We start from the raw sequence: 26,185 nt of genomic DNA, 5'->3' as shown, positions 1-26,185 counted from the left end.
TCCATTCTCACACCTCACTTTACCCTGAGGCAGGGTTCACTGCCTTCAGCACAGGGAGATAACCCAGCTTCATAAAGCCTCAGCTGTGGACTTAACTCAAATGATCTCATTCAGACGCATGACCCCCAATATCGTCCTCTGCCTACGGTTCCTGCTTTACTTTAGGCCACGTAAATGTCCAACTGTCTACTTGACACATCCCCTGGAGACCTCAAAAGCAATCTGAACTTAATATATATCCAAAATGGAACTCTCAGCATATGTCCTAAACCTGAACTTCTGCCGCCTTTACCCATTTAGCTTCAAGAACTGGAAGTCACCTATGACCACTCACTTTCCTCACCACCACTTCCAATCTGCCGTAAGTCCTGTCCATTCTTCCTCTCAACACGTCTCAGCTAGTGCGGCTGCCCCAATCCATACCACCATCACCTCTAAGCCACGGTATATCCTAAAGTAGCCCCTGTTTCTATTTGTGTTCCCTACAGTCTCTCTGTGTCTCTGCCACTATGCTTAGAAAAAGCAGACTCAGGGGCTGGAGAGATGGCTCAGAGGTTAAGAGCACTGACTGCTCTTCCAGAGGTCCTGAGTTCAATTCCCAGCAACCACATGGTGGCTTACAACCATCCATGATGAGATCTGGTGCCCTTTCCTGGTGTGCAGATACACCTGGAAGCAGAATGTTGTATACATAATAAATAAGTAAAATCTTAAAAAAAAAAAAGGAAAGAAAAAGCAGACTTAGTCCCATAAACTACAAGGACATACATGATCTTTTCAGAGCAGCTCTTCAGAGACCATGAGGTCATACTGTGCTCATACTCAATGACACTCAACGTCACTCCTTTCACCTACCTCCTCCTAAAAGCATACTATTATTTTGTACCTATATAACAAGATAATATCATCTCTTATGCAAATGTTCATCTTTGTGTTTTAATTTTTTTGAGTATCCATATCAACAAATATAACCCTCATAGATAAAAAGCTCTTTGTGTTCATCCAAAATATTTTTTTAAATGTACAAGTCTAAGAGTCTTTTAACATTTTTAAATTGAGAATGTGATTTAGCTCCTGACTCCCTTCCCAACTCCTTTCTCCTTCACTCTCTAGGCTCCAGCCACTTGCTTTCTGTAGGTGGAGTTTCTTGTCCCACCAGGTCCTGCCATCCTTCAGCTCCAAATAAGCACATGAAGACTTATATTAATTATTAAACTGTTGGCCCATGGCTAGGACCTCTTACTGGCTAGCTCTCTCTTAATTATTAACCCATTTCTATTACTCTAAGTATTTCCACGTGATCTTATCTTACCAGAGAAGGGTCCAGACCTGTTACTCCTTCCTCGGTTACATGGCGTCTCCTTGAGGTCAATCTCTCTGCCTATCCTTCCCAGAATTCTCTTCATCTCTTAGTTCCGCCTATCTTCCTGCCTCTATTGGCCAAAGTGTTTTACTCATCAACCAGTAAGAGAAACACCTATACAGAAGGACATCCCCCATCAGCTTTCTTTTTCCATTGCCATGATGATTCTCTGTATGTTTTTTCCCACTGTACACAACGACCCTTCTCCAGAGCTCATCAAAGCTACCCCTTTGCCCATTTTAAATATTTATTTCACCTCTAAAATTTATTTCAATTTGTAAATTTCTGTCTATTAGTTGTTGCTGTCTGCTTCCTGCACTGGACTAAATCTGCCCAGGGACATTCCCTGTGTTATGTATTGACCACAGTGTCCAGCACAGTGTCTGACGTATCACAGGCATCTGGAGAGCTACATGTTGAGTAAATGGAGTAGACAGAATGGAGTCAGAGAGTTGATGCAAGAAGGTATGCTGGGGAATGCTTCGTGAAGGGCAAGGGTATGGCACTGATACACTGTACCTGCTGGGGCACCTTGAATCGGACATAGGAGCAGAGCTGGAGCATCTCACTCATCTCTTCCGGGGTCGATGGGATCAAGGGGATTTTCTGAATGGCAGCGGAATCCTGCAGCTCTTTGAGCCGTTGCACAAACTGATTGTCAGTTGAATACTGCAGGCCTGCAATGCACAACAAAAGAGCCTGATGATACAAGTATCAGGTGCTATCGTGCCCCTCATGACTGAACCCAGGAACCCAGGCTAATTTGTCAGGTTTCTTTCACTAGGAGATCCTCTTGTTTGTTTGTTTGCTTGCTTTTTGTTGGTTGTTGTTTTCTGAGACAGCGTTTCTCTGTATTGCTCGGGCCATCTTTGGAACTCACTGTGCAGACCAGGCTGGCCTTGAACTCAGAGATCCATCTACCTCTGCCTCCTGAGTGCTGGGATTAAAGGTGTGCGTCACCACCACCAGGCTATAAGCTCACTTTTTAATTGGTACTGGCACCCTTGTACAAAGTAAAATCGTATTCTGAGAAATACAGAAAAAAATACCTCATCCAAGGTATTTTAGAGTTGGGAGTTAAGCACGGTGGTACATATATGCCTCAAGAGGAAGAGATAGAAGAGTCACAAGTTCAAGGCCAGAGTGGGCTTCATAATAAATTCTAAATTAGTCCAGATTAAAACAACAGCATTATGTTTTAGGTCTGATTGCGTATACCATGGCCACAGACTAGCATGATACACAGAAACTCAGGCTGTCCCCAAGCCTCTTGAACCAGAATCTACATTTCAACAAGCTGCAAGGGAATGAGAATGGTAGAGTATGGGAGGCACTAGAAGGCACCTCACTTGCGCCGTTTCATGCCCGTGTTGGCGATTGAAGGAAGTGTATGACGGAAAGAAAGCACAGGGCTGCCATGACCAGCAGCTCCATCTCTTGACCTGGATGCCCTCCCCTTTGTGGTCAGTGCATAAGACACAAGAGTGTAAGAGAAGCACATAGGCTTTCTTTCTCCACAAGAACACTGAGGGCTGAGACTCCTTTTGTGGCTGCCCACTGTTTCATAACACAAGAGGATCTGATAGCTAACATTATGTAGTAGGGAAAGAGTAATTTCCACCACCATAGAGCCATTTCTTGGTTTAATTTGGCCAAAGAACTAGATTTGGTGGTGGGGGGAAGCTAGGTATAGCCTGTAATCCCAGAATTTGGGAGATAGATGTGGAAAAACTAGGGTTTTAAGGCAGTCTTGACTACAATAAGACTTTGTCTTAAAAACAAACAAACAGGCAGTTTCATCTTTAATACTGGGCATCCTAAAGATACCAACATATTAGGACCAGGAAAATGACTCTGTGGATAAAGCTCTTGCCGCATAAGTATGAGGATGGGAGTTCAGAACCCCAGAACCCCTGTAGAAGCTGTTAACAGGTGCCTGCAATCTCAACCCTTGGAGATAAAGACAGGAGACCCTGTGGCCAGCTTGCTAGCTAGATCAGCCATAACTGTCAAGTTCCAGGCAAGAAAACCCACATTAAAAGTGGTGGTAGTGCACGCCTTTACTCCCAGCACTTGGGAGACAGAAGTAGGTGGATCTTTGTGAGTTCAAGGCCAGCCTACCAGCCTAATCCACAAAGTGAGTTCCAGGATAGACAGGGCTGTTATACAGAGAAACCCTGTTTCAAACCACCCTCCAAAAGAGAGAGAGAGAGAGAGAGAGAGAGAGAGAGAGAGAGAGAGAGAGAGAAACCCACATCAAAAAATAAAGTGGACAGTCACCAAGGAAGACACTCAGCATCAACTTTGTCTACTACTCCCAAAGAAAACCACAAATTATAAATCTATGTCCAGAAAAGCCTGCCAAGATGTTACACTCCTATAATCCTAGGCACACAGGAGTCTGAGGCAAGAGGATTGCAAGTTTGAAGCCAGACTAGGCTACATACACAGGAAATTAAGACCAGTCATAGCAAGAACCTAACTTGAGAGGAGGAGAAGGGGATTCACAGAACCTTCCCAAGATTGTCCAGATCCAATACTGTTTCACAGTGATTTCTCTTTAATTTTAATCATGGAATATGTCCTTTAAGAGCACAGGCAATTTCATGAGGTGGTCCTAAAAGTTTATAAAGATAGCCTCATAACTTCCTGTAACACCCTTTAGAAGTTGTACTAAGGTAACATCTCTGTTTATAAACAAACTGACTTAAGATCTGGGCATGCACCTTAGTAGAAGAGCCCTTACTTAGTCTGTAGGAGGTCCTAGGTTTGACATTCAGTATCAAAAAAAAAATTGTTTTTGCATTTGAATGAAAGTTTTCATATAAGAAGTGACATCCTGCCGGGCGTTGGTGGTGCACACCTTTAATCCCAGCACTCAGGAGGCAGAGGCAGGTGGATCTCTGTGAGTTCGAGGCCAGCCTGGTCTCCAGAACGAGTGCCAGGATAGGCTCCAAAGATACACAGAGAAACCCTGTCTCGAAAAGCAAACAAACAAATCAAAAACAAAAACAAAAAAAAGAAGTGACATCCTGACAGATGATCAAATAATGAAATTTCCTTTTCTTCAGTTAGCTTTTACACCTTTTCTCTCTTACGTTATATTGTCACTGCCCCCAAAAGTCATATATATTTTTTAAGAAAAAAATTAATCTTAGGTTTAATATCGTGGATTCTGGTACACAAAATGGACAAGGGTAGCAAAATGAGACCAAATGGAAATAAAGCTTGGATTTAGTTAATAGAAAGGCACCAAGCTCAGCTCCTCAGTTGTGTGAGAACCACTGTGGTGGCATGAGATCTTCACAACAGACAAAACTGGGTAAAGGAGATATGGGACTCTGTCCTACCTTGGCAATGTTCCTGTAAACTGAAAATTATTTCAAAGTTAAAGACAAAGCGTACAAAGAAAAATGTAGGTAGGATCTGATCCTAACTTGTTTCCACCTTTTCACATGCAAACAATCTTAAATTTCCAGTTGAAACTCTGGTATAGAATTCTTCTTTAGGCAGCGAACACAACTTAAAAATGCTGTATCGACTTAATGTTCCACCAGGAAGATGAATAACCTTCCCCAGGGGAGGCTGCTCCTTTGATTTCCAAACTTTACTATTAAATGAACAATGGATTTCAGAGATGGTGCTGAGAAAAGGAGAAGAGAAAACCCTCTGGGAGCTTGTTTTTTAATTCAATGCTTGGAAATAATCAACCTTCACAGTAGTTGAAGGGTTTTTAAAGGTCAATTTAGTTTAGCTTCAGTAAGATGTTAGCTCTTGGGGATCAAAATGTTGGAGGCTAACATAAGTATCACAGTTGTGAGTACCACGTGCCACACAGCACCATACACATTTCTACCTCCCTGCTCCTTTTCCGTGGAGCAGGGCTGGCTCCAGTTAAGTCAGTCTGGCTAGGGTTCTCATTACACAACTGTTATCTGGTCAGAGTTATCACAAAGGATTGCCTATCTCCGCCGTCTCTATCAGACTTTAAGGAGTCACAGTAGAAGCTGTGTGCGTGCCTCTTTAAATTCAAGTCACTTGTAAGGCTGTTCTGGTCAAGTAACTCACCAGCAGGGCACACCAGACACAGGCTGCAGATATCAGATGGGTAGTAAGCGGCGTATACTCCAGCCACGTGGCCACCCATGGAGGTGCCTATAAGGTGAAAGGGCTTTTTGTTCAGCTTAAGGCATTCTACAAACTAGAAAGAGAAATGAAAAGGAGGCATGATTACAGCTAAGATGTCAGCAATGATTGCAGAGCAGAGATCCCTTAACCCAAAAGAACGGAACACGTTACACTATTACACCCATTATCTAGTTAAGCCCTGTGACTCATATATACTTTATCAGGCACATGTGGCTGTAGGGTCACTTATAAATATAAATCAAACAATGAATCCCTTAGTAAGTCATAAACTGTTCCAGAAAGGGCCAAGGGATCTATGCCCCCACCCCCATGGGTCAGCTGGTCTCTGCTGTAACTACTCAACTCAGCCACTGTGTCACAAAAGCTGCCAGAGGCAATCCATACCTAAGTAAGCAAGCATGGCTATGTTCCAATAAAACTTAGTTTACAAAAGTAGGTGACAGCTCTGAGGCCATAGTCTGATGAGTTCTGCTTCGTTTCTGGATAGACATCTGCCCAATCAACCATCTACACCTTTATCCCCCATTGGAAAAATATTTATTGGATATTTGTTATGTACAAATAACTATGGTTAGCTGCTGAAGATAAAGCAGAGCCAGACAACAAGCCCTCATTAAAATATACAGTTTAGGCCTGGTGGTGGTGGTGCATGCCTTTAACTCCAGCAGCACTCGGGAGGCAGAGGCAGAGGCAGGCAGATCTCTGTGAGTTCAAGACCAGCCTGGTCTACCAGAGCTAGTTCCAGGAGAGCCTCCAAAGCCACAGAGAAACCCTGTCTCAAAAAACAAAAACAAAACAAACATACACACACACACACACACACACACACACACACACACACACACACACACACACAATGGTGGAGGCAAAAATAATCAACTAAATATCCTTATTGGAAAAAAGTTTGACACTTACAAACTATTCCTTTAGGAAAGGGCTCATGAGTAATGACATCCTTAGAAGAGAACTGGAGATGGATAGTGAAATACAACAACATGCAAAGACTCCACCCCTGGCCACACAAAGGGAGAAAAAAAGACCCTCACAGGGGAACAGTTTTGTAGAATTCTAAATGCCTTTTCAAAAGGCTGAGAAACTGCTCAGATTGCATTTCTTCATATACAAATGTGCAGGGGATGTGACTTGGTGGGTAGAGTTCTTGGTTAGCATGCACAAATTCCCTGATTTGTGCTTGATTCCCAGCACCACAAAAAACATTCAAGGTAGCACATTGCTGTAATCATTGCACTTGGGAGGTGGAGGCAGGAGGTTGAGAAGTTCAAGGCAACCTATTTGAAAAGATAAAACAGAAAGTATAATAGACTTAAAGTATCTGTAATGAGCTCAAGCCCTCCTCAACTGACCAAAGATATCCCTAGGCTACCATTTTGTTTGCAACCACTTGGAGACAGAATGTACAAGGGACTGACCACAAGCCAGTGTGCAACTCCTGCCTGCTTTCCATGTGCTAAGAAGATACAATCTGGGCAGTAAAGCCTTCTGCTTACCTGGTGTACCCTCTTAACTTGCCCATCTATGGACAGGTCATCCAGGGAGGAGCGGGTGGTACCTTCATGACCAGGCATGTCCACGCAGACCAAATGCAGGTTCTTTGGAAGGAACTGAAGACACAGACCCAGACAGTCAGTATCTAGCTATAAAAACATGCCTGTTTCTCTGGGGAGATAACTGCCACCTACCCAGTGACCCAGACAGCCACTGAGATGATGTTTCTGAGCCTCTACTTGTCTTACATGAAAAATGCGAATAAGTATCAACAGACCCTCATAGGGAGGAGAGGACCCCAAGACCTGTGCACAGATGAAAAGAGGCTCAGTGGGTGACTGGAGAAAGGATACAAAACTCAGGCCAGCAGGCTTACATCTTGTACTAAATTTTTAAAAATATTTCCCATTGTGTTTTAGGTAACGATTCTCTCCTTCCATCTTTCTCTGGGTTCCAGGGATCAAACTCAGCTTATCAGGTTTGCATGGCAAGTGCTTTTTTTGTCCAAGTCACCAACAGCCCAACATCTTAAACTCAATACTGTTTGCTCAGTACTACTTCCTTTCCTTCCCATGCAATTCTTCGTCTAGTCATGTCTCGGAACTAGAAGAGATGGTTCCCAGAACCCTGGCCAGGACCAGAGCTGAAAGGAGCAATGCTTTTCCCCAAAGCCATAGGGCTGGTTTCAACTTTCTTTTTTTCTTTATCAGGGTCTAATTCTTGAGATGATTATTCTCCCAAATCACCTTTCCTCTCTGTTTAAAAGATGCACCACCTTTAGCCATGAGTCTGAGAAACATCAGTTATCAAAGATATTTAATGAAGAGGGGACAAAAAGAATTCAGGATTGCAGATGGCTGTCCACGTGGTGGCATTTGGGAAGAAGAACACAAGTAACCCAATGACACACATTTTTCCACCTAGTGACACTTATGATCTCTCAGATATTGTCCCACTTGAAGTAGAAACCTGGGGTGCTGCTCTCTCAAGACAAATGTCAGCCTCAGTCCCACCCCCTACTCCCACACCAGCTAGCAGGCCCCCAAAGTACAGTGAGAGGCCACACAAGCCATCAGCATGAAAAGTGACCTGGAAAAGGATTCTGAAAAGCTGTCAGATCAAGACCATTTCTCTAAATGATTAAGGAAAAGAAAAAAGAACGAACAGCAGAAGGAAGAGAGTTTGGGGGCAGGCAGGGAAAAGAAAGGAATGTATAAGAACAAATACTTTTAGGAAAGGACCAGCCCTGAGCATCATGGCACTTCTGTGATGGAGCTGTGTTGGAACACCCCCATCTCTCCCAATGCCCCCCAAAATATCCCCATGGTAAGAAGACTCCAGAGACACAGCTTTTAAATACTACTCAACTCAAACAATTCTGTAACACAAAAATGGGTCTGAGTAATATACTCCATTAATTTTAAGATGAATTTGAACTGTGTTCCCAATCCTCTCCTCTTGAGACAGAAGAGTCGGGAACTCTACCTTGACCACGCTGAGCCACATGTCCTTGTGTGCTGAGAAACCATGGAGCATGAGGATGGATGGTTTGTGTCCTGGCCTGCCCCGGAAGGAGTAACAGAACTGATAGTCCTCGTGGTGTGCATAGCGGACTTGCATACCCAGCGTCCTCCGCCAGTACCTAGGGTGAAGAAAGGCAAGACACAAGCAGTATGTTCAGAGTACATGGCTTCAGGCAGGGAACAGGTCATCTCTAGAGATCCTACTTGGTGGCAATATAGATGCTTCTCCCGGCTCCTGTCCTTTACTTCCCCCTCAAGGAGCACTAAGAAGACAAGCATGTCACATGTGTTTGGAAAGCAGAAGGGGACTAACAGGGTGTGTGTGGGTGTGGGTGTGGGTGGGTGATGATGGATAGATAGCAGAGAGTAAGAGAATGAGGTGAGGAGTAGGAAAGGGAAGAGAGGGCTAGGGAGAGCTAGAACACATTCCTAAATAAATAAATATAAAATAAAAAAATCAGAATTTCATCAGGAAATACTATGCTGCCAGTGAGGGTAGACCACAATCTGATACAGGTTCTCTCTATGTAGTCCTGGCTGTCTCAGAACTCACTATGTAGAGCAGGCTGGCCTTGAACTCGAAGAGATCTGCCCACCTCTGCTTCCCAAGTGCTGGGATTAAAGGTGTGTGCCACCACACCCAGACAAATTCTAATAAAAAATTATATGTATGGGTTTTTGCCTGCATGTATGTATGTCTGTATACCACGTGCATGGCTGGTACCCACTGGCTGCAAGCATTCACTTAGGTGATGGGAATCAAAACTTGGGTCCTCTGGAAGAGCAGCTCTTATCCACTGAGCTCCACCCCTGAAACTCTCATTCTTTTATAGCTCCTGTGCATATAGATTTTCAAATTAGAAAAGGAGAGTTTTTCCTCTCTTCTTTTAGACCAGTTCTAATGCCCTTTCTAGGAAGCAATCTGGCATTAGCCATCAGTAATTTTTTAAATTGGTCTATTAATTATACTTCCAAGAATAATTTGTCCCAGGGAGATAAGAACAAACCTTAATGAAAAAGAAAACTTAAGAAAAAAAATTAGGTCACAGAAACACAAACAAAAGAGCTGGGTATGTGTTGTAGCAGTAAGACACTTCCAATGGTATGAACCATGTGAAGCTAGGTTCCTTCCCCTGCACGGGGAAACATGTAGGGAAGGGGTGTGAAAACAGAGGTTAAGACCAGCATAACCGAGTTTCATCAGAAACTGAGAAGAGGCAAGAAATGATTCTTCTACAACCACTAAAGAGAACTAACCCCAGTTTCATGTTCCTAGCCTCCAGAACCATGAGACAGCTGTTTAAGACATGAACTTCATAGTCATTCATATAAGTAGCCCCACTGTGCTTTTGCAAAAACACTCAGAATTGCTAATCAGGTTGTTTTTGAAGTATATTTACTTTTCTGTATATGGACATTTTGTCTGCATCTATGTCTGTGCACCCATGCATGCCCGGTGCTCTCAGAGGCTAGAAAAGGGAGATCCTCTGGAAGTGGAGTTACAGATGGTGTATGTGGGTGCTGGACATTGAACCCGAAACAGTAAGCACTCTTAACCACTGTGCCATCTCTCCAGGCCCTTGCTTTTGTTTTTAACTTTAGCTTTTCTGATAGGCAGGTAATAGTATCTCATTGTGCGTTGTTTTTCGTTCAGATTTGAACATTTAAGCTTGCTCAGCCTCCCAAGTATTTACATTCATTGTGGTTTGGAGTGTCCCTTGTGGCCAATGGAACAGAATACTGTTTCATTTCATGCTAACTGGCTGCCAAATAACATCTCTGTAAAAATACCTGAGTTTTCTGTCCAGAAATGGGTTATATGCTCCTTTTTAGATGTACAAGAGGAATTCTTTATATATGCTGAGTGCAAGTTCTTTATGAACAGACTAACTGCAGATACACACTGCCACCCTTGGCATGCATTTTTACAACCTAAATAGTTTTCCTTTGTGGAGAAGCTGCGCTAAGGATTGGGTGCGGTGCCTGGTGCATGCTGGGCACACGTGTTGAACTACACACCAACTTGGTCTTTTTGGTCACCACTAGTTCTTCATTTAAGACGATACAACGAAACTGAACAATTTGTTTTGTTTTGATTTTTGAGACAGGGTTTCTCTGTATAGCTTTGGAGGCTGTCCCGGAACTCACTCTGTAAATCAGGCTGGCCTGGAACTCACAGAGATCTACCTGCCTCTGCCTCTGCCTCTGCCTCCCGAGTGCTGGGATTAAAGGTATGTACCACCACCATCTGGTTTAGCTAGAAGTTTTTTTATCTCATAATTAATTCTGCCTACCTCAAATGTCAAGAAAAATGTCTATGTTTTCTTAAGCAAGATTTGTTGAACATTTACATAGACCTACAATCTACTAGGTTTTGATTTTTTGGCAGAGTATGAACTTACAGATGGGTTGCATTCATTTTTCTATTGCTGACCAAAAAAAAAAAAAAAAAAAAAAAAGACTCGAAGGAGTTTAAAACCACCCTTTGTTAGATCACCTGTGCGGATGAGAAGTGAGCTTAGCTAGGCACCTCACGTCACTCAGGGTTTCACAGTGTTGACAGAAAGGCCTCAGCCAAGCTGCATCTCTTGGCAGCTCTAAGACCATTCAGCCTGTTGGCAAAACTCAGTTCTTTGTGGGTGTAGAACTGAAGTTCCTTGTGTCCTTGCTGGCTGTCAGTTGAGAACTCTGCCTCCTCCAACCCACCTGTGTTCCTGGATGGCCCTCTCCAATTCAAATGAACAACAGCACTGAGTCATGATGGAGATTTGCATCTCTGTTTTTAAGTGCTGATGTGATTGAATAGACCCCTTTGGATGATGCTCCTGCTCTCAAGTCAGCAGCACACAACATACACCAGGACTGTAATTTAGCATGACCATGACATGAATACACTGTCATAATCACAGTTCTCTGAGAAGAGGGAGGAGCATCTTTGAGGAGTATTTGTTTTTTTAAAAGATTATTTATTTTACGTATGCAGTGCTCTATCTGCATGTAACTCCTGCATGCCAGAAGAGGGCATCAGATCACATTATAGACGCTGTGAGCCATTATGTGGTTTCTGGGAACTGAACTCAGGACCTCTGAAGAGCTGCCAATGCTCGAAACACTGAAGTATCTCTCCAGCCCCGAGGATCAGAATTTAATAATTCTTTCTACCAAAAAGAGTCAAACTTATGTTTTGCCCAGCTGGATTTCTTGTTAACACAGTGCACTTTCTGTATGTTTGTGCATCTATTTCGGGACATCTCTAGTCTATTGCTCTATCTGCCCTCTGTGCCAGTTTCACACTGACTTGACTCTCCTAACTTCATAATTATTATCAATATCTGGCAATATAAATCATCTTGATTCGCTCACTCTTCAAGACTGTCTTGGTTAGTTGGCCCTTTCCTTTTCTTTATTAAGAATCCACTTAGTTGCTGGGCAGTGGTGGCACATGCCTTTAATCCCAGCACTAGGGAGGCAGAGGCAGAAGGATCTCTGTGAGTTCAGGACCAGCCTGGTCTACAAGAGCTAGTTCCAGGACAGCCTCCAAAGCCACAGAGAAACCCTGTCTCAAAAAACAACAAGAACAACAACAAAAAATCCACTTGGTTGGACTGGAGGAAAGTCTCAGCAGCTGAGAGCACTTGCTGTTCTTGCAAAGGCCTCAGGTTCTGTTTCCAGCACCCACACAGCAGATCACAACCATGTATAATTTCTGTTCCATCTATAATTTCTGTCCTCCATGGGCACCAAGCAGACATATATAATACACATACATGCAGAAAAATACTCAGACACAAAAAGTGAAGGGACAGCATCAGTGAGAGGAGACCAGAGAGAATGACAAAGTGACAAGGGGTGAATGCAGTCAAATGTATTATAGATATGTATGAAAATGTCATAATGAAACTCACCCTAGCTCTTACTGCTGATACATCCTAATAGAAACTTTTTATAAAGAAATTAATTTTAGCTCACTCTGCCCTCATGGAAAAGAGGTCAGTTCTAATCTACAGCTTCATTAGTCTGTAAAATGAGGCTAATACTATTTCCGGCCAACTTGAAGGATCATATACAAATTAAATATTTCTAAACTAGTAAAAGAATCTACTTGCTCTAATTCACTTTCTATTACTGTGATAGAGATCCATGACCAAAAGGAATTTGTGGAAGAAAGGGTTTATTTGGCTTAGATGGCCTGGGTCACAGTCCATCAAGAGATGTTGGAAGCCAAGGCAGGAAGCCAAGGCAGGAACCCAGAAGCAGAAGTGGAGCAGCAGCCATGGAGGGAACATTGCTTACTGGCTTGTTTAGCCTGCTTTTTCATACAACCCAGAACCACCTGCCCAGGGTGGCACCACCCACAGTGGACTGGACCTTGCCACATCAATCATTAATCAAGATTTTCTCAGTTGAGGTTCCCTCTTCCCGTATGATCCTGGCTTGTGTCAGGTTTTGACCAAAAACTAACCAGCGCACTGCTTATCAAATGCCATCAGAAAAACCTATTGGGATTTAAGATGGTTAGCCACTTAATTTAGAGGCTATTTACAAAAATATGACATCTCTAACAAGAAGAAAATCTTTCAACCCACAAATATAGTCTATCCTTCCACGAATTTAGGTATTATTAACTGTTTCTCATGAATATGTTTTAGTTTTTTATGTAGGGCCCTTTCATGTTCTTTCAAAAAAGGGTTTGAAGAGAATATCACCTTTATTATTTAAAATTTTAAATTTATTGTTGGTGTGTATGTGTGTGTGTGTGTGTGTGTGTGTGTGTGTGTGACAATGAAAATATGGAGGTCAGAGAACAACTTTGGGAGTCAGTTCTCTCCTTCCAGTGTGTGTGTGTGTGTGTTGATCGTGTGAGTGCAGACACACCTGTGGAAGTTAGAAGACAATTTCTGGGAGGCAGTTATCTCCTTTCACCCTTGTTTCCAGGGATCCAATTCAGCTCATCAGGCTTGTGTGGCAAGTACCTTTACCTATTTCACCATCACCTTAGCTTTAGATTTAATATTATGTAGTTGAGAGTTATTGGCACTAGAGTAAGTAGTCACATTTAACTTTTTTCATTTTCATTTGTTTGTTTCTGGTATATGGGAATGCTACTGATTTTTGGCTATTGATTTTTTAGTATATTTATTTATTTGTGTGTATGAATATTTTGCTGGCAAGCATATATGTGCACTACATTAATGCCCGTTGGATCCCCTGGAACTGGGGATATGAGTGTCTGTGAGCCATTATGTGGGTACTGGGAATTGAACCCAGGTCTTTTGCAAGATCAACAAGTGCTCTTACCTGCTGAGACATCTCTCCAGTGCCAGTTACTGATCTTGTATTCAGAAACTTAGCCAAATTCACTTTGGGTGTATGTGTGTGTATGTGTACAAGTATGTGGGTGTGTATACATTGTGTATATGCTTGTGAAGGTCAGAATTAACACCAGGTGTCTTCCGCAATTGTTTTCCTCATTTTTTCAAAAGGCAGGGTCTCTCACTGAATACGATGCTCACTGATGTTGCTAGAATGATGGCCAAGTAGTCCCAGGGATCCTCCCATCTCGCTTGCCCAGAACTAGAATTACAGAAGTCTGATTCTTCACTCAGTTTTTTTGTTTATTTGGTTGGTTGGTTTGTTTTTGTTTTGTGGATCCTGGAGATCCAAGCTCAGGTGTTTATTCTTGTGTGGCCAGAACTATACCAACTGGTAGACCCCAAATTCACCTATCAATTCTAATTATCTATAGATTCAGATATTTACATTATGATTCCTAACAGTAGTAAAATTACAATTAGGAAGTGGTAATAAAAATAATTTCATAGTTGGGGGTCACCACATATTAAAGGGTTGCAGCATTAGAAAGTTTGAGAACCACTGTTCTGGAGGCTGGGAAGTCCGAGACCATGATGTGACTTCGACTTGGCTTTTGGTCAACTCATGGCAGAAAGCCAAATGGCAAGTGGCTATGCACCAAAAACATAAAATACAAGATGCTGCCTTGATTTACAGCAACGAACTCCCAGGTAGTAATGAGTCTAATCTCAGCAGAACTGCACTGAACTCTCAGAACAACCTAATGTTTTCTCACAGATTCGTTTACACCACTCTGTTGGGACTGAATCCTCAACAGATTCAGTGGGTACCATGAAATACCATTCCACCATAATAATGAACAAGTATTGACGCCCAGGACAGTGTACATGGAACATGGAATCATCAACATTGGTGCCACGATGGGAAAAGCCCATAATCCTAGTGCTGGGAAGGCTATGTTTACACAGTGTGAACTTTGGGGAGATGGAAAAGATCTAGAATGATGGAATGGTCATGACAGTACAATACTATAAATACAATAAAACCACTCAACCATACAACTTTCATATAGTGAACTTTATGTTAACTCAGTAACACAGTAAAATATTTGCTAAGAAGATCTTTTTCCTCTTTGAAAAACAAACAAAAAAAGTTAAAACTACTCTGATACCATGATTCTGAAAATGTGTTTTTTGAGAATCCAGGGAACATGGGGGTCGGGAGACTAACATAGCATTGAGGCTGGTTCTCGCCCCCAGTGGGTGGAACCACACATCAGCATGCAGCCATATCCATGGTTACAGTCTACATCTGCAAACTGCATTCTCTGTTTCAACTTCATTTCTTTAACAATGATGGTGGCATCTGTGTGTGGAAGAGCAAGGTCCTGGGCAGGGTTGTGAAGTGGAGACATGGCTTTGACCTCTCCATGTCCAGGACTACTCAGGAGTCTTGGCAATGTAGCACCACAGTGGTATTTAGGCAGCTAGAGGTCTGACTTGTCAGTGCAGAGGTGGGTCCTGCCTGGGTGGCCCTGTGAAGGGGAGACAACCCCACCCACACAGAAAAGGCACAGAGAAATGAAAGATCATATACTGCTTTGTCCTGTTTGCTGCTTTTCAAGGCTTGGAGCCTGGGCAGCTGGTGGAATTTTCCACAAGTCAGTGAAACAAAAGGGAGGGAAAAAGGAGGACAGACAGAGGGCATCCGCCTCCTGGTGCTCTTCTTCACATGCAGAAGTTCCTTCTAATTGCCCAAGGCCCAGATAAATCTCCTGGGGGGTTTATCTACAGTATGGAGAGGGCCCAGTATTCATTTCATCATAGAGGGTTTGAGGTGGGAGGAGCCACTTTATTTCATGAGTGGGCAGTGGCACGGAAAAAAAAAAATCAGTGAAGCATAGCCCTTTCTTTTCAAGTGCTAACCTCTTGAGATACAAGGCAGTGCTAGAGGCCCTGCCCGGCATGCACAGGCCCTGGGTTCAATCCTTTAGTAGGCAACAACAGCTAGGCTAGAATTCAGTATGACTCTTTAAGTTAATTGTGTTTATTTTGACTCTTTTTACATCAGTCACTTTTCATGTCAAAGTTTCCATGTTATAGTGAAGATGTTTATATCACTTGGTAAATAAACAGATTTAATGGCCAGGCATGGTGGCTTGTCCCTGTAATCCCAGTACTTGGGCAGCAGAAACAAAAGGATGCTGAGTTCAAGATCAGGCTCAGCTATGCAGAGCCTCTAGACCAGGTGGGGCTACAATGAGACCCTATCTCAAGACAGTAACAATAGAACCCACAATTCCACAAACTGTCCTCTGACCTCCACGCGTGAGCTGTGGCATAAAAGCCTCCCCAATAATAATAAATAAAAAAATTTAAAACAGCAGCCAAAACATAGATTTAAGGTCTTAATCATCTGAAGAAAATACAGATGATACTGAGACAGGGCAGGAATAAGGGTGCTAAGTGTTATGGTAGAAGCTTTACCCTAGCCCCTGGTGTCTATATATCCAGAGTCTGGATGTTATGGTGGAAGTTCCACCCAAGCCTCCCTCCCCCATATCCCTCCAAACCCTGCTGCATCTCAGAAAGAAATGATGACCCCTTCCCCAGGGATGTTCAAGACCACTCCCACAGGGTATTTATACTGTCTCCCAAAAAACAGACTCATGCTTTTTCCAGTCTCCCTTTCCTGTCTCCTCTCTGGGAAACTGGAAGGCTATCTGGGAGTGGTATATCCATTAAACGTGGGCTTTTTCTAATTTGGTTTGATTTGGTCTGATTTGGATTGCTGCATCGGCGGAGAGGCTTATCCTTGTGCAGAAACTTTTCAGTAAGAATGACAGATATTTGGAAGCTTCATTTGTCTCTCTCCCCTCAGTAATTAACAGTTTTAGAGCAAGGCTGGGCATGCTGGCACACTCCTGTAATCCAGGATTTGGGAAGTGAAGGAGGGAGGCCCAGGAATCATCTCCATAGGAAGTTTGAGCAAGCCTTTGCTACAGTACCTCATCTCAGAACACCAAAACCAGGGCTGGAAAGATGGCTCAGTGGCTAAGAACACCAAAACCAAATGGCTGTGGTGGCACATGCCTTCCCAAAGCAGAGGCAGGCAGATCTCTGTGAGTTCAAGGCCATCCTGGTCTACACAGAATTCTAGGCTAGCCACGGTTACTTACTGAGATCCTATCTCAAAACCCAAATAAAATGGTAAAACCCCAATCTAGGGTAAAATCCTAAAAACATTCTGTGCCATGTGTGTACTTGCCACTGTATAGCCTTGGGGGAATGAGTGGCCCTGAGGGCAACATGCTATCAGAAACTTGAAACCTGCTTTGCAGTACCTGCCAGTTCAAGAACACATTCAAAACTGAAGAAGGGGTGGAGAGATGGCTCAGTAGTTAAGAAAGAGCTGTCACTGCTCTTTCAGAAGACCACAAACATGGCAGCTTACAATTGTCTGTAACTCCAATCTCAGGACATCCAACACCCTTTCCTGGCCTCTGTGGGTACCAGGTATGCACATGGTACAAAGACATGCACACAGGCAAAACACCCATGCACGTAAAAATAAATATATATATATATATATTTTTAAAAACTTTAAAGATTTCTAAACAAGATGTATGTCTGTCAACTTTTCTCGTTTAAAATATTTCATAACACAATGACAAGAAACAATGACCAGGACAAAGTGGAGAGGACAATACTGTGATACTTTAAAAACCTCAAATATAGAGCTGACTTACCAATAATAGATCCTTATCAGTGCTGAAGGCCACAGGAGAAAAGAAGCAACGAATGCCAGGATTGGAATGGCCAGGGTTCCACCCGCAATCACAAACATGTTAACTACATCGAGATCCATCCTGCTCGTTAAGGGTGGCTGACACCTGCAGAGGCTGAAGAGAGAGAACAGTATTGAGACCATCCCACGGGAAAAGAGGAAGGCTCAGAAAGAAAAAGGATCCTGAATGAGGGGTCAGGAGACATATGCCAGAAAAACAAAACAAATACAGCAACTAGATGTGATGAGGCAGACGAGGGAGGACCAGGCACCTCAAAGAGTGAAAATCAAAACTGTAGGGTACATTGCTGGGGTGACTGGAGAAATTTTGAGTTACCCAGTGGGTATCAGACAGTAGCAGGATGCATGGTGCTACCATTCTTGAGCATTCAACAAAATTGTAGCTGTGAACAATGCAGGATGTCATGCCTAAGAGGAGTGTGTTCGAACTTCGAGGGGGGCGTGGGTAGACTGGTATCCACCACTCACTCTTAAAAGTTCAGGAAAGAAAAGGTAATGCATGTGAAATGTTGACTATGATGTATTATTCCTTCAAGTTTTCTATAGATCTACAACATTTTGTTTTCATTGATTGGTTGAGATGGGTCTCACTATTTAACCTAGATTGGCTTGAATCTCACTATGGCCCAGGTTGGCCTGAAACTCACAATCCTCCTGCCTCAGTTTCTTGAATGCTAAAATTACAGACAAGCATCTTACAATAACCAAATGAGGGGCTGGAGAGAGACGGCTCAGTAGTTACTTGGACCTGGGTTGGGTTCTCAGTAACCAAGTTCCAGAGGATCTGATGCCCTCTTCTGTCTTTCTCAGGTACCAGACATGGACTTGGTACACATACATATATGCGTGCAAAATACTCGTACACATAAGATTAAAGAAGTATAACCAAACAAGAGAGGAATTATATCCATTTCACAGATGAGAGCACTGAGCACTGAGGCAGAGAGGGCTTAAACCTGTTCTGCTCATCCAACTGTCCTCTTAGCTGCTTAGTCACTAGAAGCAGTTTTCCCAGCATGCTTCAATCACTGACCTGTCTCGCTTCTAGAAGCACACTCCATTCAGGGCAAGAATAATCACTATGTTCTTTCTTAGTGCCTAGAATAGCACAAGGCATACACAAAGTACAAACAGACTAAAGAAAAACAAAGTTATAAGACAATATTAATCCTGTGTAACAAATTTTAGGGAAGGAAAATCATTCTGTACAATGCTACAAGAGACTGGCATTTCCCCCTGAAAGTTAAGTAGTTACAAAGCTCCCTGGAGGAATTGCCTATTAAGTTCAAGGTACAAGGGCAGGGGAAAGGTATGTGGCTCAGTGATAGAGCAGTTGCCTAGCACACACAGAGTCCTGGGTTCCAGTCCAACACTGGGGTAAAAAACAATTTCTGGCACAATCCACACTGCACAAAGAATAGACATGTATAAATCTGCAGGCTGGGGTTGTGTGTGAGTCTCACCTGAGCTGACAGATGCAAGAATCCAGCTTTAAGATGACTCTTCTATACCCCAGGACGTCCTTAGAATGTGCAGAGAGCCACTGTGACTCAGACTCCTAAGCTGGGAAGTTAATTACCCAATGTTCCATCAGTCTAGGACTTAGGACATTTTATGCCTAAGGTCATGTACATCATGAGTTCCGGCACTGGAAATGGTAGGCAAACATAAAGAGAAAAAAACCCTTGCTGTGCCTGTGTCTGCTAGAGATATCACGCTTTGGAGGAAACTTCTACCAGAATCCATCTTCTGAGCAGAAGGAACTTTTGCACAGCAGGACCGCTTTACCAAGGTTAAGGCTTCCCTCAGAGAACCCACACATTTGCCCTAACTGAGAAAGCTATGCTTTCTAAACTGCCATGTTTTAGACCAGTGGTCCTCAATCTGTGGGTTGTGAACCCTTTAGTGGTCAAACAACCCTTGATTCCTAACAGGAGCAAAATGACAGTTATGAAGTCAGAATGGAATAATTTTATGGTTGGGGGGTCACCACAACATGAAGAACTGTATTGAAGGGTTGACACACTGACTGTTTAGGCAGAGGACAATTGTTTACAGCTCTGCACTACCCTTCACCTGTAAAGGACTCATCTCACTTTCATTTGGAAGGCAGTTCCCCTACCCTACTGGTGCACATTCGTTGTGCCTGGGAGTAGGCTTAGAGATAGAAAAACCAAAACTCTGAGAACAAGGAACTATTTTAATTACCAAAAATCAGAAAACCACATGAAGGTGTTGCCTGGAATTTCCCAGACTATAGCCCCATACAAAGGACAGGTTGGTGGCTTAGGAATGGGAAACATTAAGTCAGGCTTTAGGGATGCAGGCAGGGCTTTGGTTAGTGCCAACACTCACTAAGAAACTTATCTCTGCTGTTCAAGTTCGGTCAAGGCCAGAGAGCAGCTCTGAAGACATCATATCTGCTCCTAGGAACTCCTGGAAGTTTTTTAGCTAATCAGTAACGTGGTTCCCATCATTTATTTTAACAAACTGTGTGGGCAAGTGTATTTAAGCGTGTCATAGGGCAGGGACATGCCACAACATACATGTAGAGGTCAGAGGACAACTTGCAGGAATCAGTTCTCTCCTTCTCCTGTATGGGCTCTGGAGCTCAAACTTAGGTGTGACAATAAGTACCTTTACCAACTCATGGACTCTTAATGATATTTTTAATTGTTCTAGGGAATGTATCTAAATTTTAAGAATAGACTTAAGTAAAAGATACTAATTTAAGGGAAAACACTAGAGCCACGGATATAGCCAGTGGCAGTGTGCTAGTCTAGCATGCATTAAGCCCTGGGGTTTGATCTCCAGAGCTGCAGGAAAACAAAAGAAAATGCCAAGTGGGTGATATGTGACTCTGAGGATATGGTGTGTAAGTTGCTGTATGCAAGGGCATAGTCACAGACCGAGGAGCACTAGACTTAGGGGCATTCCAGCCACCAGCTCCTCTACATATTTTGCTGTAAGACCCTACTCTCCTCATCTCTTCTGCCTTTTTCTAATCTGGTAAATTAACATCTAAAATTATGATGGGCAATCAACGCAAAGGACCCAAGCTAGCCCTTCCATAAATTTCATCTCCTATTACAGTTCCCGAGAAGCTAAAGTGGCACACTCTTGATACTGGGTAATGCTTGTTGTTTGACTTGATCTTCTCACTAATCTATAGTGTAAAGTAGAGGCCCTCGGGAGCCCAGCAACACAACGTGAAGGGAGGTAGCGTCAGGGCAGGAACTGGTTGCAGTTCTGCCTCCGTATATGCCTTCTTGTTTTTGTTTGGCATTCAATGTAATCAGCTAATAAGGAATTTATTCTCTGTACAAAACAAGCCAGCAAACAAACAAACAAAAACAACAAAATAGAGGTAGAGAAGGAGGAAGAGTTGGCCATTCTGTCAGCAAGGGGAGTCACTCAGTGTCACACAGAGCAGAGAGCCCAGAACAGAGCCCACTACTCCTCACCTGCTGCCACATGTTAACACCTGCAGCTGTATGTTCAGGGTCTTTATCATTATAAATAAGAATGGAGAGGGACTGGATAGAGATAGGTCAGTTGATCCAGATAAACCCTGCATGAGGGAAATCAAGTGAGTCTGGGGTTAGAAATCAGGCATGGATGGCACTTCAGAACTCTTTAATGGCCGTGATCGCGAATGCTGAGAATCTTGAGTGATGATAAATTACTCTTCAGGGTATAAAGCAAAATATAAGGGCAAACAGAATACAGAAACGCTTTCACTGACTCCTGCCTTCTAGGCATGTCCAGTCTGCCCAGTGAATCCCAGGATATTCTCCGCCATGGCCCACACATTTGTAGTAACAGTATCATCACAATGTCAAAAGGTTGGACACCCTGATATCCACCTATAGTCTATCAAAGTTGGCAAACTAAAGTCTTTGTCCAAAACAATAATGCCTTTTACAACAAAAATCATAACTGTAGCCACCACCAGCACCGTCAGATATAAGAGTGGTATCCATGCACCAATAACTCCCCTGTGCCAGCCTTGTGCAGGGATTAACAGCCATCTTCCCATTTTCTCTCTTATAACATGATGAGATGGGAAACATGTCTCCACCAAAACCCAAGGAAGTCAACAAAAATAGCCCCCAAGCTCACCTGGTTGGTAAGTAGCATGACCTGAACTCTAACTCAACCCCGTAAGTCTCCCTACCTCATATCTCAGCCTCTCCCATACAATGTCCTCTAGACCACACATGCACTGAACATCAGTTATGCATAAAACTCCCAATTCAATGGCTACATAGGTATCCATTATATTTCCATAGAACTACGTCAACACATGCTAATACAACAACAACTTTTACAAGTTACCAATCTTGTTCATTCCTTATTCCTGCCTCTATGTTTTTTAAAACTATTGAGTGCTGCGTATGTTTTAGTTACGTAACATAAAAAGTTCTCCCCATAAAGTTTACCACTAGAAAAATACTGCTATTTTTATTTTGTGTATATGGGTATTTTGCCTGCATATATGCTTGTGTACCACATGGATATAGTGATCACTGAGGCCAGAAGAGGGGGGTTGGATTTCCTGGAACTTGAGTCACCATGTGGGTGCTGGGAACTGAACCTGGGTCTTCTGCAAGAGTAGTAAGTGCTCTTAAGTGCTGAGCCATCTCTCTAGTCCTGAAAAATACTGATTTTAACGAGGCCTAGTGGCTAAGGCCTGTGATACAAGCTCCATGAGAGGCAAGGCAAGAGAATCATTAGTTGAAAGCCTTCCTGGGTTAAGTAGCAAGTTCCAGGCCAGTCTGGGAAACTTAAGATCTTCTCTCAAAAATAAATTTGGTGGTTTTTGATTTGTTGGACATGGGGACATGGCTCAGTGGTAGAGCAGGTTTAATTCTGAGGGCCGGGTAGTGGTGAAAATGGTGGTGCTATGTTCTTGAAATTTGAGTGCAGGGTTCCCACTGGTCAACAGTGTTGCTTCTCCACAAACTTCTAAACTAGTTCCTAGAAAGAAAGAGATTCTTCAAAACTATCACTGAAGATCAACAGCTAAAACAGGCCTGGTTGTTCTCCTCTACCTTCTCTGTGGCCATCTCATCTCCTCCTCCACTCTGGTTGAGCTCATTCCCGCTCTGTAATTGGAGGCTCCAACAGCCTTGCTGCTGAAGTGAGCCATGGCTGAACATGCCTGGCTGGGTACCCCAGTGATCGTCTCATGTTCTCCCTGGATACGCACAGAAGCTTTTTACTGTCCCTGGTTACTCCCATAATGCTCTCCTGACTTTCCCTCACCTCCATTCTTTGCCACTCTCTCCTATAGGGAATTATACATATCAACATACTTGACAGGATTTCCTTCTAGATTTTTCTAAAGCCTGCTTGACCACCCATGGCACTAGGGTCCTACAATGCCTCAGACGTTAATTCTTGATGTTTCTTCTGAGTCACCGATTTTTGCTGACAGTTCCCCCATCCATATGGCCTCTGTTATCATCCAGGCACATCTGGCACTGTCCCTTGGGGACCTGGCAGAGTATGTCACTCCACATGGCAAGTAGTACCCTGGCTCTGTCCAAAGGCACAAAAGGTCCCTTTAAGAGACAAGCCCTACCCATATCCCCCTCCCCCTTCTTCCTCTGAAGAGGCAGGCAGGTCTTTTCCTGTCTCTCTCTCTTCTCTTACTCTACTCCCTTCCCCCAGGAAAATCTCCCACAGAAGCTTTTCCTGTACTGCGTATTTGTCTCTCACCCTGTGGGGCTCCTTGGACCCGAACTTCCCAAGGTCCATCTTGCATTGTATTATAACATTTGGTGCTGTGAAAGACTCAGCGGGCTCTCCTGGCAGTTCCTCCTGCCCACCGGCAGTCTGATATGGCACTCTGAGATGGGCCAGGACCCTGAAACCTTCAACCCAGTCACTTTTCCAGCTATGGATCATTGGAATTCTACATCTAATGCTGGCATGTCTGGTAAATCCCTCCCTCTCCACGTCTGGCCCTGCTTTCATGAGTGAGGGTTCGTCTCACGACTGTGGTTTTTCTGACTTTAGCCTCGCTCAAAAGCCCCAACCACACTTCTTTCAGGACCAGAGCCCATCCGTCTTCTACACAAAGAAGCAGAACAGCTTGTGCCCACCCACTCACCAGGCCCCTGGACTTTGTAGGTGACGACCCAAGGCCAGCCTGTGTTGCGGCCCACGATGCATTTCTGCGATGCTAGAGTACAGCCTCTGGACCTTATCTGTACCTCACTCATGGAGAATGTGCCTACCCCAATACCACCCACCCCTCTCAGATATCAATCCACATAGCCACTTATCATATCCTGGTATTTTATGGGACATTTACAACATTCCAATAGTTGGAAATATGTACCCTATGGCCCCAAGCTCTCTCTGTTCTCTCTCCTCATTCTCTTTCTTTGTCTGCCTCTTGTTCCCAGTGTGTCATCTACCCAAGCTGAGATTCTCTCTCCTGCCTGCCCCAGAGGCCTCCCACTGTGGCTATGGCTTAGCCTGTCCTGTTCCATCTCTATTCGCTCTCATCATGCCACTGCCCCGGGCAGGGAGTGTGTGTGTGTGGGGGGGGGAGGATTCCTCTTTCCCACCACTCTGTTACCCCTCTGTATAGATGCTGGCAGAGACACTGCCCACTGCCACTTGCAGGGCGCTGGCCCAACACAGGCAGCAACTGACTCAGGATGTCTGAAGAGGGTTTTTGCTTTCAGTCTGTCTCATATATATGAGGAAAAAATGTGTGTGAAAGGTATGGCCACATGTGTGTGCTTCTGACTGTTTTAAATGCCTTATTCTTTGAATGCCTGAGTTTTAGGGGTCCTTTACATGTGTCTTGCTAATTGGATGTGGTTTGTGGGCAGGTGTCGTCTTGGCTAAGGCAAAGACAGACAGGTCAGATTACCTAACCACCATCTTACTCCTCAGAAGCCTGTGGGATCTTCTGGGGCCTTACAGGCCCTACCTCTGCCAGCCAGAAGATGAATGTTGCCCTGGATCTCTGCCCTCAACGACTATGGAGGACCCTGGAGTGGCTGTCTAGGTAGCCAAGCAAGTAAGTCTCTGTCATCTTTAATCATTAATTCAGGTAAAATGTTATGCTTCTCAGAACTCTGATGCTGTTTGACGACAGTAGGTTTGCCAGTTTAAAAGCAGCAGCCAAGGCTTCAGCGGCCTTCTCAGTTCTCTGTGTAAAGCTCAGGTCACAGGCCTCACTCTCCTGGAGCTCACACTAAGTCTAGACACAGTTTGCCTCCGAAAAGCGATAAACTCACAAAACAGATTTCAGTATTAACTTCTTGCCATTGCTTTGTCTAAAGACACTTTATAGAAGGTGTTTTCAGATGCAAAACTTAAGATGTGGTCTAATTTGGATTGCTGCATCAGTGGAGAGGCTTATCCCTATGCAGAAACTTTTCAGTTACAAATAGTAAAAATGCTAATGTGTCTAAAACTTATGTTTTCACAAACTCAAATAATTCTTGTAAGCTCCGGGGAGTCAAAACTTGGATCCACCCGAACAGGCTGAATTACTTTAGATAGGTACTATCCCACCCTTTCCTGGTCTCTTGATCCCCCACCCTCAATTTCCAGGACCTAAGGAAAACTTTCCCCCTAAACTTAACCTTGTCCTCTGCTCTGACAGCATCTTCCCAGGTCCAAGAGACACTACACAGAACAGTTCCACATAGCCTGGACAGCAATGAAACAACCATCTACCCCAGGATATGAACAGTACCCCAACTTTCTCAGGTTCCCCCAAAGATAGTCAATGCCCCCACCAGGTCAGCAGGAAGCAGCCTCAAGAACTCAGTGCCCTCATTTCCCTAACCTGCCACGCCTAACTCCTCACCGTTAATAAAAAAAAGAAGGGAAGAATGTTATCATCTAGGTACATCTGGCCCCGCCCCTTGGGGACCTGGCAGAGGGCATCACCCCCACATGGCAAGCAGTATCCTGGCTTTGTACACAGGCACAAAAGGTCCTTTTAAGAGACAAACTCCACCCACTCCTGCTCTCTCTTCCTGATGTTCCTCTGAAGAGGCAGGCAGGTTTTTTCCTGTTTCTCTCTTCCCACCCCACCTCCTCTCTCCCTTCTCTTCCCCCAATAAAACTTCCCATGAAAACTCTGTCTGCATGGTGTATTTGTCTCTCACCCAATGTGGGGGGGGCTCCTTGGACCTGACACACTCACCAAGGTCTGTCTCACTCCATAGATCATAACAGCCTCCCAATGTCAACGTACCTTCCATTCACTTGTTCATTGTACCAGGTACAGAATGGTGAAAAGATACTAGCACTCAGGTCAACAGTCTAAGTCTATGGAAATTGCTGTTTAAGTTTGAATAACTTCTGGAGATATAGTTCTGTGACAGAATGCTTGCCTAGTACATAAGAATTGCGAAGTTCAATGTTCAGTGCCATAAATTTAATAATTTACTAATTTAGAAAATCCAAAGTTCACTTCTTAATTACAGATAGCTGCTTTTTAAGTACTCAATAGCCACATGTAGATAGGAGTACCAATACAGAACCA

At 43.6% G+C, this 26,185-nt stretch overlaps 1 protein-coding gene across 7 annotated transcripts in view; it reads right to left on the bottom strand.

Moving 5' to 3' along the window:
- Positions 1-26,185, bottom strand: part of Abhd6 (abhydrolase domain containing 6, acylglycerol lipase) — a 52,835-nt gene that overhangs the window by 9,775 nt on the left and 16,875 nt on the right. For 6 of the 7 annotated variants that reach the window (XM_027387720.2, XM_035452353.1, XM_027387717.2 and 3 more), the window contains 5 exons: positions 17,603-17,755; positions 8,504-8,660; positions 7,021-7,134; positions 5,432-5,564; positions 1,883-2,040 (listed from right to left, as the gene is read on the bottom strand). In XM_027387720.2, coding sequence (XP_027243521.1) covers positions 1,883-2,040; positions 5,432-5,564; positions 7,021-7,134; positions 8,504-8,660; positions 17,603-17,721 — 681 coding nt within the window. In that variant the 5' untranslated portion in view covers positions 17,722-17,755. Of the gene's footprint in view, positions 1-1,882; positions 2,041-5,431; positions 5,565-7,020; positions 7,135-8,503; positions 8,661-17,602; positions 17,756-19,124; positions 19,144-26,185 lie in introns of those variants that run through there. The other variant, XM_035452354.1, reaches the window with a different exon arrangement.

Source organism: Cricetulus griseus (genome assembly GCF_003668045.3).
Source record: "Cricetulus griseus strain 17A/GY chromosome 1 unlocalized genomic scaffold, alternate assembly CriGri-PICRH-1.0 chr1_1, whole genome shotgun sequence".
NCBI classification, from domain to species: domain Eukaryota; kingdom Metazoa; phylum Chordata; class Mammalia; order Rodentia; family Cricetidae; genus Cricetulus; species Cricetulus griseus.
The sequence above is the reverse complement of the archived record's forward strand: the minus strand, read 5'-3'. Positions and strand labels throughout refer to the sequence as shown.